We start from the raw sequence: 12773 nt of genomic DNA, 5'->3' as shown, positions 1-12773 counted from the left end.
TTGTTTACATGGGTGGTGAGTGGTGCCATGGACGGGATGAGGACAATTACGGTGAATGTGTGAGAGTGAATGGTGATGTCCCTTGAACAGTGAGTGAGTGCTCTGTGTGATGGGTTTTTGAGTGTGTGAGTTGAGAGTGATGAGAAGAGTGACTTACCCTGGCGGAACGGAGGAGATCGTTCATCTTTTTTCGGTACAGGGTGGCTGTTCTCTTTTGCAGGGCGTTGGTGCTGACCACCGCTGCCGCTGCCTCCTAAGCCAGATTGGTGATGTTGCTGGCCCTCCTGCAGCTAGAGTGGGGGAAGAGGACATCACGGTGAGCCTGCACAGTGTCCAAAAAGCATTTCAGGGACACATCACTGAACCTGGCAGCTGCTGTCTTCTTTGCCTTTTGGGGCCGTGTCATCTGTGCAGCAGTCCAGGGCTGGAAGCACTGAGAATTGTGCTCACAGCTATACTTTAAATATGGTGTCCAGTGTGAGGAAGCAGCGAGGTGCTGGTGGGGCGGGTGAATCAGAGTCCGCTCGCCAGTGAAACAGCGTGTTTTGCAGGAAAGCATGCTTGATGAGGCATGCTTGGGACAATATGGTTTGAAAAGCCGCCATTGCGGCCGGTGGGTAAAACATTCTTTTTCCCACCTGCCACTGCACTTTTTGCAAAACTAGGACGGTTCCACCCAAAACCCCAGAAACGTTGGTGTGGAAGGTTGCATCATCAGAACTGATGTGATAGACATGGAAGAACAGGAAGAATGGGACCGAGTCCTACAGGTTGTAAGGTATGAGGAAGTATAGTTGGCATAACTGTGGGATTTAGTGGGCTTATAATGAATTTTAGTTGATAGTCTATCACTAGAAATGGAGACAAGAAGTCAAGGAAGGGAAAGGAAGAGTCAGAGATGGACCACATGAAACTGAGAGAAAGGTGGAAGTTGGAAGCAAAGTTGATGACATTTTCCAATTCAGGGCGAGAGCAGGACATGGCACCAAAACAGTCATCAATGTGCTGGAAAAAGAGTTGAGGGAGGGGGCACAAGTAGGAGTGGAACAAGAAATGTTCGAATTTCATTGATCCATAAGCAAAGATAAAATAGAGAAGTAAAAAATTTTACATTTGGAAAGATTTGAATTTAAGAGCTGTGATAACTATGGGACTTGAGATGAAAGGGAACAAAAATGGTAGTTTTGAGATACTGTGGAGAGCTTAGAATGGAGAAAGCTGGAGCTAGATGGAGGAGTTGAGCTATAGCTGGGACTCTGGGCTGGGAGAGGATGCCATTTGAACCAACCATTCAGTCAAGCCAGAAAGGTCTTGGGCTGCAACAAGCAGTTTTATTTTGAAGTGGATTCCACTGCAGAGTGGTTGAGAGTAGTGGTCATGTATTATGCCTTTATTGAAGCTACAGCAGTTTGCCTTGGATAATATTACTCGATTTCATAGTTAGACATCTGTTAGGGAGTGTTGCCTGGAAGATGCTTACTTGTGGGTTTGGCCAAGTCGAGAGTTTTTTTTGGACATGTTTTGTAAGACTAAATTTCACTCTGTAACTGTAATCTTATGTGCTTAAGTTTTCTTTTACTTTCGTTAATACTTTTACTTTTACTTTCTATCATCTCAAAAGTGTTACTGGACCTCTTACTCTTACTGCTGAGATCAGCATATTTTCTTCTCATTTTCAGAATGCAGAAAAAGGATTATGGCCCATAAGCCAAGCATCCCTCTGGGATTTGGTTTGTGCAGCAATTGACGTCATCTGTGGTCATAACAGTAGGAAGAACTCAATTCAGTGGGGCAGGAACAGACTGAAATGTTAAGTCTACCAGGGCAGTCCTGTTTATGGATATTGGGAAAAAGGTTGTGAAACTATGAGGTGGGAAGCGGCGGAGGGAAGATCCCCAGAGGATATGAGGTCAATGACTATTTTTTAGTTTTGCTAGCTACAGCTAAGCTGCCTACGTTTAGGCAAGTGGGCTGTGTTCCTATGGGGAGAGAATATACACTCCATATCAGGCAGATAGATACGTCACCCATGTAGATATTTTTGAAACTTTGTTTAGAGACTTAGGAAGACAGTGATGTGTATCAGACACTTGGTTGATGAAAAATATCAAATTTAAATAGTACATGAATTTTCTTGTCATCTTTACCTGCTCTCCATGGTTGTATTTTTTATGAAATGCGGATTGTGATTTTTAACATTATAAAATATAATGTTTTACTGTTTGCAGCCTTTCAGTGGAATCCATCTGAATAATACTGAGCAAGGCATGTACCATTGTGTGTGCTGCAATGCTGCACTGTTCAGGTAAGCCACCAGAGCAAAGCAGAGTCGTATTGTCTGTAACCATTAAATGTGGGTATATAAGGTTTTTCAGTATATGCGCTAGAAAATAGTTAAACAGAAAACAATTTTTAAAACTACAAATGAATAGCACCAATGGGAATGGATGTGATCAAATCAAAGATGGCTAAGTTTCTTGACTGTGTCAGCAACTTTAGATGAATATCATTGTCTTGAGGGTCATGTACAAAGTTTAAAGCATTGTTTTCTGCTTATTTGCATTGATCTATACTTGTGAATATTAACAGAGCTTGGAATTTGGATTTAGGATTTACTAATGAGTCAGTAATGCTGATTTGAGCCCTTTCCAGAACTGCAGTTCCATGAATTTAGACCAGCAAATATGAAAAATGGTTGCAAATGGAAAGTAAGACTGAAGTATCTGGTGTCACCACACCCTCCTGATTGCTACAGCTGTAATAAATGTTCAAGATCACTGGTCCATTACAGAATGGATAGAATCACAGAATACGATTTCCAAAAATGAATAAGAATCCAAGACTTACAGATGTCAGCCTGCACTGGTTAATGCAGATACTTCAAGTTTTTCAATAAAAATTGACTGCCCACATTTTCTCTGCATTTTCAAAATTCATGAATGGCTCTAAAGAGGATCAACTTTGCAAATAAATTTTAAAAATGTCAGCTCATTGCGTCTAGTTTTTTTCAGTTCCCTGCCCTGGTTTACTTTAATATTTGTTTTTGCAGTGTTTTTGAAGTTTTTTTTAACTAAAATAAATTAACTTAAAAATGCAGCAGGGAATCTGGATATGCTTCTTTTTGGATTTTTGACCGATCAAGTAAGTGTTTCATTTGAAGGATGCGCAGCCAATGGAATTGTGTGCTGTCTATATCACTGATATTGGAGTAGAAGAGGTTTTCTAGTTGCTTTCTTCTATTTGCAGCCCCATTAGTTATAAACTTCACCTTCATGAAAATCCCCAATATGAAATGCATAGGTCCTGAATTTCAAATAAAGGAAGACTGATGTCATGATTAGTACTTCCTCTATATTTAGGACACAGATCTAGAGATATTCTTGAATATCTGCTGGTTTGTTTCTTTTCTTTCTTCACCTGACCTTGCCCATCAACTGAAGACCATCAAGAGCTGGCTGAGATAGAGAAAGTGAATACAAACAAAATGAATGTGGGGGTCCTGAGAAATCTATTATTCATGAATGGCAGGAAATGGTGCAAATCAATGGAGATAGATGGGGGGAGGGCTTCAGGGATTAGCACTAAACAAAGCATGTTGGAGGGGTATGGAAAGAGTCAAGAAATCTGGTACAGACAATATACAATGTACAGAAGAGGCAGACAGACTTAGAGGTCAGTATTTAGTATGGAACATAAGTGGGTGTGTGGCTGCTACATCTGCAGTTAGAGATGGGGTTAAATCTTCCAATTGGCAAAATTTGCATATCAATGCTTAATGAACTCTTACAGCAATCCTCTGAGTTTTGTTAGGCACTGCCATGGATTACCAATCTGCAGAAAAATATCTCACAGGAAAACATCTAAGCTTATTATGTACAGCCATCTAGACCCTATGCTCTGGAATTCACTTCAACTTCTTCTTTCAAGAACTTCCTTATATCCCACCTCTTCGACCAAACTTTTGGTCACTCACCTCTGAATCAGCTTCCATGTTTTTTCCAATTACACATTTGTGAAGTGTTTTGGGTTTCCTTTCCATATTATATGCACTGTAAAGCTTTTGATATCTGAATGCCATTGAACGGAAAATATATCCCATAATCCCAGTATCATATAACATTTTCTGTGTTGACACCTCTGGGAATCCCATGTAATAAGAACAGGATTGATTTAAAATAGTCATCTTGATGATAGGGAATAGCAGACAAGGCAGCCTATTTTGTATTTTCACTAAATGTGATTCTGTAATGCCAGTAGAAATCCCAGCATTCTATGTAACACAAATAATTAGTAAATTAATGAATAGAGAGCATAAATGTAAGACCTTCACCTAATGAAAGACTAAGAGCTGATATGAGATGAATGCCTTACCAGAAACAATGTTGGAAGCAGAATGAATAGCTTTTGAAAGTGAAGTGGATAAGTATTTAACAGTATATAAGGAGAGAGAAAGGAAGTGGAACTAAATGGATAGCTTTTTCAGAGCACCTTGCAAGCGCAATGGATGAGATAACCTCCTGCTATGCTGTAATATTCCAATAAATATCAAATAAATTTTGAAATATCACGTGTACATTTAGTGCTGGATGTAAATACATTTAAATTCATTGTTGGGTTGTGAGTGTCCCATTTATTGCCCATCCCTAGTTGCCCTGGGAAGGTGCTGGTGGACCTTCTTGTTGAACCACTGAGCAGCAGTTTTGATACAATTGAGCAGTTTACTAGGCCACTTCAGGAAGCAGTTAAGACTCAGCCACACTGGAGTCACACATAGATAAGGATAGCAGATTTTTTTTCTCTAAAGGATATTAGCAAATTAGGTGGGTTTTTATGAGAATCCAACAGCTTCGTGGACATTGTTACTAATGAGAGATTTTATTTCCAGATCCTCTTTTAACTGATTTCAAGTTCTCTAAAATTTTCATAATCTGATTTGAACTTGCGTTCTTTGGGTTATTTGTCCTGTTGCATAACATAGGTTATGCAAGGGTTTGGGATTATTTGTCCTGTTGCATAACATAGCCAGTACACTACCATAAACTGGTTGATGGCAGGATCCTTTATGATCACAATTTGGGTTAATTCCTAGCTGATCCAGCACGTTTTTCTATTTTATATCTTAAAAACTTTATTTATTTGCATAAAGATTGCAGTGTTACTGCATTTCTTTATCTGTTTTTATTTGATTTGTGAATTATTGAGATCTATTGATACTGTGTTTAGCATAATAAATTTGTTACATTTTATATGGTTAACAATAGCTCTGAAACCAAGTATGATTCTGGCATTGGTTGGCCTTCTTTCTGGCAAGTTCATGGTACTGTGGATAGAGATGAAACCAAAACCAATGCATTACGTCGAACAGATAACTCCATGGGATCGACTGGAACAGAGGTTATTTGTAAAAAGGTAGGTATAAACAGGACACCAATGCTGCTAACAGTGTTACCAATTTTCAATCAAAATTCTTTCTTGTGGTTAAAGTACCAAATTTCCTGTCAATATAAATCATTGGGAAAAACCAGTTCCTCTCAATGAAAATAAGCATTGATTGCTATGAGACAAATGTGCAGAATCCAGCTTTTAAAAAGGCCACATTCTCTGAACTTTGTAGAATGCAATTCCAGTTTTGCACATTTATTTTTTTCTAAAAGGAGCACCTCATTGCATACTTAGTTAAAATGTGAGATGGCCATAGACAAGATTACAGTATTATCTTTTTGCAAATACAGTATGCTACTGACAAAGTTTATACAATAACTTTAGAACTTATAATTGTAACACTTATCTATGTATGATTTATAGCATACAGCTTTTAAAAATGGTTCAGAATATTTGATGTTAATGGCTCATGTTATTGCATACCATAGGGTGGGGAATGCTGGGAGCCCGTCCCCATAGCAGTGTACATATTTAACATGCATAAACGCCTGACAATTTAATTTTGAAGATTTAAGCCTGCAGCTAAGGTATTCTTAGCATCATGTAAGTCCACTGAACTCTGTTTTATTTTCACCATTTAGTGTGATGCGCACCTGGGCCATGTGTTTGATGATGGACCAGAACCTACAGGACATCGATTTTGCATCAATAGCGTTGCATTAACTTTCAAACCCAAATCTACGCAGTGATTTTCACGGAATGTTATGTAGCAATAACCAGTTTAACCTAGATTGAGTGTCCAACAGTGTCAGTGCCATAATTTAGTGCCACTACTTGCTTTCTTAGTGGCTTCTCCTGTGTGGTACCATTCTCTAAAATATTTATTTTGCATTAACAGAAAAAGCAAATTGTATGTACCAGTGTTTGTGCCAAGATATTGGAGATACACTCCTTATAGTTCAAGCGAAGATCATATTTCACTTTATGCTAAAAATCTATTAATCATGTAATTTTGTAAGAAATAAATGTTAACTTAATATCAGTGATTTTATTTATGCAAATAATTTTTTTAAAATCAAATTAAAAATCTGTGATATTTCTCACATATAAAACAGAAAATGCTACATATACACAGATATAAAATTATAGGTTAATGTTTTGAGTAGAATCATCAGAACTCAATCCCACCTGTAATATTCTATCTTTACTTCTGGAGGCTGCCTAAAATGAAGTGTTTCTGGAATTTGAAGTTTTCTTTCTATCTTTGCTGCATTAAACTTCTAATTTCTCTAATTTAAACTAATCCATGTTTAAGAAGTCATGTAGATGTTGTTTTTATTAATCTGTTGGCATTCATTGAGATAATATTTCTATTCAGTATTCAAAAGGCCAGCCAAAAATTAAAATTTCACTTATTCAAATGTGTATTCAGTCAATTGTGATTTCCTGGTTCAACAGGATCCGAGACTCTTCAATCTGTTTCCTGTTCGATGTGCTAGAGGTTAATTGTGTGACTTATAGTGTGAACAGATGTGATATGTAATTTTAAAAATCCGTTGTTACTTGACTGTATATATCTATTCCTGAAGTTCATGAATACCATTTAATACATTAAAATGGGTAGTTACCCTGAGCTATTATGAATGAACATTGTAAAGGGTTTCTCGAATTAATGAATTAAAACAAAGAGGTAAAGATTACAACTAGGCGGGTTATGTATTAATCAGTACAGTTTGTTTTAATAATGGGTGACATCTAATATCAGGCACCCAGTCACTCCTAAGCAAAGAACTTAGGTTAACCATATATTATGTTAAAGATAAAATGTCACAATTCTTCAACTGTAAGATAACTTTTACTTTGCATTCCACTACTACTTCCTTGGACTTTGCCAGCAGATCATAACCAGATTTCTCTCCAGGATTCACTCATGAACAAGGTCCTTGCTGCCCATGACCTTATTGTGAATGGCTACACTGATGTCCTGGCTTTGGGTGAAACTCACCTCATGGTGGCAAAACATTGCTCCTTGCTGAAGCCTGCCTGGATACATTTTCCACCATCATGATCCACTGTATCATTTTAAGACATGGTGTATTTGAACCCTCGAGTCTCACTTTCATCTACATCTTTCAGCGGGATCGGAGATAAAATACTCAGGACCCCACCTTTGGGGGTCCCTGCTCTACCTGCTACAAATTTGAAATGGTAAAGCCAAATGTTCAGGCACTGGTACCAGTAACTCCCATCCCCACAAATTTAGCTCTTAACCAAAAGTAATAGATGGGCTGGTAGTCAGACCTTTGGGAGTAGTTGAGAGAGGGGGAAAAAGGTTCTTCAATGCTAATGGATGTGTCATTCCTTGTTAATGTTTCCCTTCCATACAATTTCCTTTTATGAAGCACTTACAACTTCGCCTGGAATATAGTACGGACAGCAAAGACCACACTGCTCCTTTTGTGTGACCTATTTGGAGACAATCCTTTATGATTGGTCCTAAAAGCACTCTATGCTGGTAGGACACTCACTTGATCAAAATGCAATGCCAACAATGGCATTCTACTTTAGTCTTAAACATTATTGAGTAAAGTGCTGTTTAATAATGTGTATAAAAATCAAATAGATTATGTGATGGTGAAACAACGTTTTAGAAACAGTATAAAGAATATTCATATATATCCCGGAGCAGTTATAAATTCAGATCGTCGTCCCCTTGTGGCAAAAATTGAAACTGAAAATACCAAAAAAGAAAAAGATCACTTAGACCTTGACGTGTTGAAGGATGAGAACATCACTCAAAGTAAAAAATCAAATATGAATGTCTCAGAATTTAGGAATCAGAACAAAAAGAGGTCTGAGAACCAGAAACAGAAAGCAAATGGAAAAACATGAAAGAGAGTATACAACATGCTGCAAAGGAAATAATACCAGAACAGAAAAGGAAAAGAGACAAGGGGCAGAAATGTCCCAGAATTGCAGTAAGTACAGGAGCAGGCGTGTGAAAAAAGACATTTTATCCTCCGGCTGCAATGGCGGTGTTTTGAGCTACATTACCCCCTTCCCGCCTCATTGCACATCCACAGGGAAACATGCTGTCTTGCTGATAGGCGGCCTCCGGATTTCCCACCACACCATTACCTCTCCACTTCCTCACTCCGGGTGCCATATCTAAACAGCAGCCATGTTCTCAATGTTTGCAGTCCAGGTTTGCTCCAGTGAAGACATAGCCCTGAAAGCCAAGAAAAGCTCAGTGACCCATCACTAGAATGCCTTTTGGAGACCTGGCAGGATGTCCTCCGCCCCTGCCCTAGCCGTGGGATATCCAGCAATCTCACCACTCCAGTTTGGGAGGCGGTGGCAGTGGTGGTCAGTGCCAATGTTGCACAGAAGAGGTTGGCCATCCACTGCAAAAAGAGGATGAATGATCTCATCCATGCCGCCAGGGTAAGGCAACCATCTCATCGCTCTGAACTCAAACACTCACAAGCCCATCACATTCGCTGGCATCTCACTCACTGCCAGCTCAAGGGACATTACCACTCACTCTCTCACACACACCCTCACATCTCCATCTGGCCCCACCTCCTCTAGAGACTGCCTCTTGAGGCCACTTGCACAGATCAACATGTGCTGCCACACACATCCTAGGATACCCCCCCTTCCCCAGTACAGCTCTCACCCTGCACCACATGGATTGCAGCAGTTCAAGAAGGCAGCTCGCCACCACCTTCTCAAGGGCAACGAGGGATGGCCAATAAATGCTGGCTTAGCCAGTGAAACCCACATCCCCTGAATGAATATAAAAAAAACCTCTTCCCTTGCCTGATGCCACTTCTCCCCCTTCCCCAAGCAAGCTATAGCCCTGCAGCCATTGAAAAGCCAACCCTACTTTATAGCTGGTCTTGTAGGTAGCGACCTGCCCGTGAGCCCCCTTAAAAGTGCGAAGCCTGGCGCTGATGACCAAGATGCTGCCCGAAGCAAGGTAGGCAAGCAAACCTCAAAGCCCTGAGCAAAGTGCAACTTGCCAGGTGCACGTCACCTATGTGCAGTTGTGAAACACACCGATGTGCCCAGATGATCTAGCTCGTGGGGATAATTCCAGCAAGCAGGGTTTAAAATTAAATGCTGAAGTATTGGAATTAGGTTCCAGATGTGCAGCAGCAGGAAACACAGCCCACCTTCGACAGGTGGAGTGGACAATCACAAATTGGTTTCAAGATGGCGTAAAACCGATTTTTGGCCTTCTCGCTATATTGTCCGCTCATGAAACCAAACACGCCAACGGGAGCAGAAAATTCCACCCAAGGAATGGATGACAGATGAGATACTAGTAATGATAGAAAGGGTAAAAAGATACACACGTGAATATGAGGGAATTGAAAAGAAAAAAAGAATGCATTTAGACAGATGAAAGAGAAATCGTGTAATGAGATATGTGTGATGAAGTATTGGAGCTGGAAAGCAATCACAAATGAGAGTTATGCACCAGAAGGTGAAATCTTTGACAGATAGAAAGAAAGGGATAATAACAGATAGTGGGTGCATAAAAGACAAAGATGGTAAACATTGTTTGAAAGAAATGCAGGAGCAAAAAGGATGGATAGAATTGAATTGTATGACAATCCAAATTGAGGGAGTTCTCAAGACATAAAGGCAAACATTCTGATATCAGAGGAAAATCATCCGGCATAGATGAAGTAACAACAGAACATCTGAAAGCCCTTGAAGAAACAGAATTAGAAGTTATAATAAAAAATTGTGATCAAAGATATACCAAAGGAAACATTCAAAGTGACTCAAGATATTCACTATTTGTTAAATTACCTAAGAAACCTAAGTAATGGAGTACAATCATTTAAGAACTATAAGCTTAATCAGCCATCTCATTAAAGCAATCTTGAAATTGTAATAGAAAGAAATAATGACACATTTGAAGCAGAAATTGGTGAAACACAGTCTGGATTTAGATAAAAGCAAAAAACTGCGGATGCTGGAAATCCAAAACAAAAACAAAAATAACTGGAAAAACTCAGCAGGTCTGGCAGCATCTGTGGAGAGGAGCACAGTTAACGTTTCGAGTCCGCATGACTTTTCAACAGAACTAAGGAAAAATAGAAAAGGGGTGAAATATAAGCTGGTTTAAGGGGTGGGGTGGGACAAGAAGAGCTGGATAGAGGGCCAGTGATAGCTGGAGATAACCAAAAGATGTCAGAGGATGATCCTTTGAATGCAGAGGCTAGTGGGGTGATAAGTGAGGACAAGGGGGACCCTATCATGTTTCTGGGAGGGAGAGGAAGGTGTGAGGGCGGATGTGCAGGAGATGGGTCGGACACGGTTGAGGGCCCTGTCAACCACCGTGGGTAGAAAACTTCAGTTAAGGAAGAAGGAAGACATGTCAGAGGAGCTGTTTTTGAAAGTGGCATCATCAGAACAGATACGATGGATTTAGACCTGGAGTTGGAGCAATAGGGGAAATACTTAACCTAAGAACAATCTTCGATTAATATCTAAAAGTAAATGAGCAATTACAAATGCTTCATAGATTATGAAAAAGTATTGTGTTTATCACTGTCATGAATGTGTAATTATGGAATCACAGATTTTAAAGGTAAAGCTCTTTTAAGGGTATATTTCTGTCTTCCAACATTTACATTGAGTTTCAAAGCCTTTTTGAAAATGGAGATATAGACACAAGTTGGCATCTTTCTGTATTAATTCAAACCTTGTCAGACTCATCTCTAGAGCTATCTATGAAGAGTCAGTAAAATGCAAAAAGACTCCTCCAGGGATGTCCAGTGTATCCTTGAAAAGGTGAGAAAACTCCTTGGCTTCAGAGAGAACAGGAGACAGGAAGGGGCTTCAAAAGACCTCTTTGCCTGGTGGAACAGTGATTCATCAAAATTAACATAGCAGCCATTTTGTTCTTGGTTGTGATAAAGGCAGGCTGCAAAAGCCATCTGTGCAAGACTCCCAGGAAGAACTCTGAGAGACATCATCAGAGGGGTTTTCTCTCTGTTAGTGAGAGTCAAAGAGGAAGGTATGAAGAAATCAACTGTCGTTCTGCCAAGAGAATCCAGGAAATCTGCAAGTGCCATAACCATAGAACTAATGAGGAACAAGAAACATTCTCTCTCCCAAAACCTGCTTGACCTGCTGAGTCCACCTGAAAAAGGCAAACACAGACTAATCAACTGCAGAAGTCATCACAGCTGCTAAACTGAACTTAAGGTTTCAACCCCTTAACTAAAGAAAGAAGGAATTCATTAACAGGCCCACAATAATATCTCACAGAGACTGATTTGAAATCTAATCTTTAATGTCTTTTTTCCTTCATCTGCATTTTAATCTTTGTATCTGTATTTTAATTAATAACTTTATCACATTTACTTAAGTAACTTACAGTGGTAGTTCTGCAATAGTCTTATTTAAGACTAGAGCTTATCTGCTGGATTTTTAAAAATTGAACCAATCATAAATCCACCCTAGGCGGCTGCACACAAATTCTTAGTTCATGGACCATTTTGAGGAAACGCTTTTTACGTGGTTATGACAATCACCGAAACCTAATGGACATGTTGCTGAAATGTGACATTGACAGTAAAGATGTGAGTTTTACCCAGGGCCTATGTTGGGACCAAATAGTGAGCATTACACTAGAAGAGGGACAATCAGATATGTTTCAAATGAAGAGTATGAAAAGGCTGTGTATTGTTGCCAAAATTATTCCAAATATTCAAAGAATTAGATCAACTCCCAGGGTAAAAATTGGAGACAAGAACATAACAAACTTGTGGTATGCTGACGACACAGCACTGCTTGCAGAATTAGAAGAGGCCCTACAAGATATTGCAGATCAAGTAAAATCCATAAGTTGAGAACGTGGATTGAGTATAAACACCATAACGACAAAAACTTTGACCGTTAGAAGGGATACATTAAAAGAAACTAGAGTGAAGATTGAAATGGTGTCACACTGGAACAAGTAGATAATTTTGTCCATTTAGGACAAATGATAACAGAAAAATGGCAGATGTGGTGCTGAAGTGAGAAGGAGGATAGAGATAGCCAGAAGTAGTTTTGTGAAGATGAAAGATGTGTGAACAACAAGAAAACTCAAGCTTGTAACAAGGAAAAAAATTTCATAAGATGCTACATTCCATCCACTTTCCTGGGTACCCCAGAAACCTGGACCATAAGTGAAGATCTGTGGAAGAAAATAGAGGATGTGAAATGTGGGTGCTAAGACTTGTGATAAAAAGTCCATTTACAGACCATTTGACCAGAAGAGGTACTTGAAATTGCATGAACAGAAAGAACACTAAAAAGTGACATCAGGTAAAGAAAATGTCAGAAAACAAAAACAGAATTACCTGGAAAAATTCAGCAGGTCT

At 39.3% G+C, this 12773-nt stretch overlaps 1 protein-coding gene across 1 annotated transcript in view; it reads left to right on the top strand.

Annotated features, from left to right (window-relative positions):
- msrb2 (methionine sulfoxide reductase B2) overlaps positions 1-7030 on the top strand; it is a 46383-nt gene extending 39353 nt beyond the window's left edge. Inside the window, exons 3-5 of the mRNA XM_041184733.1 lie at positions 2229-2305; positions 5262-5409; positions 6024-7030. Of these exons, the coding sequence (XP_041040667.1) occupies positions 2229-2305; positions 5262-5409; positions 6024-6131 (333 nt within the window). The 3' untranslated portion in view covers positions 6132-7030. The remainder of the gene's footprint in view (positions 1-2228; positions 2306-5261; positions 5410-6023) is intronic.
- The last annotated feature ends 5743 nt before the right edge of the window (positions 7031-12773 follow it).

Source organism: Carcharodon carcharias, chromosome 3 (genome assembly GCF_017639515.1).
Source record: "Carcharodon carcharias isolate sCarCar2 chromosome 3, sCarCar2.pri, whole genome shotgun sequence".
Lineage (NCBI taxonomy): Eukaryota > Metazoa > Chordata > Chondrichthyes > Lamniformes > Lamnidae > Carcharodon > Carcharodon carcharias.
The sequence above is the reverse complement of the archived record's forward strand: the minus strand, read 5'-3'. Positions and strand labels throughout refer to the sequence as shown.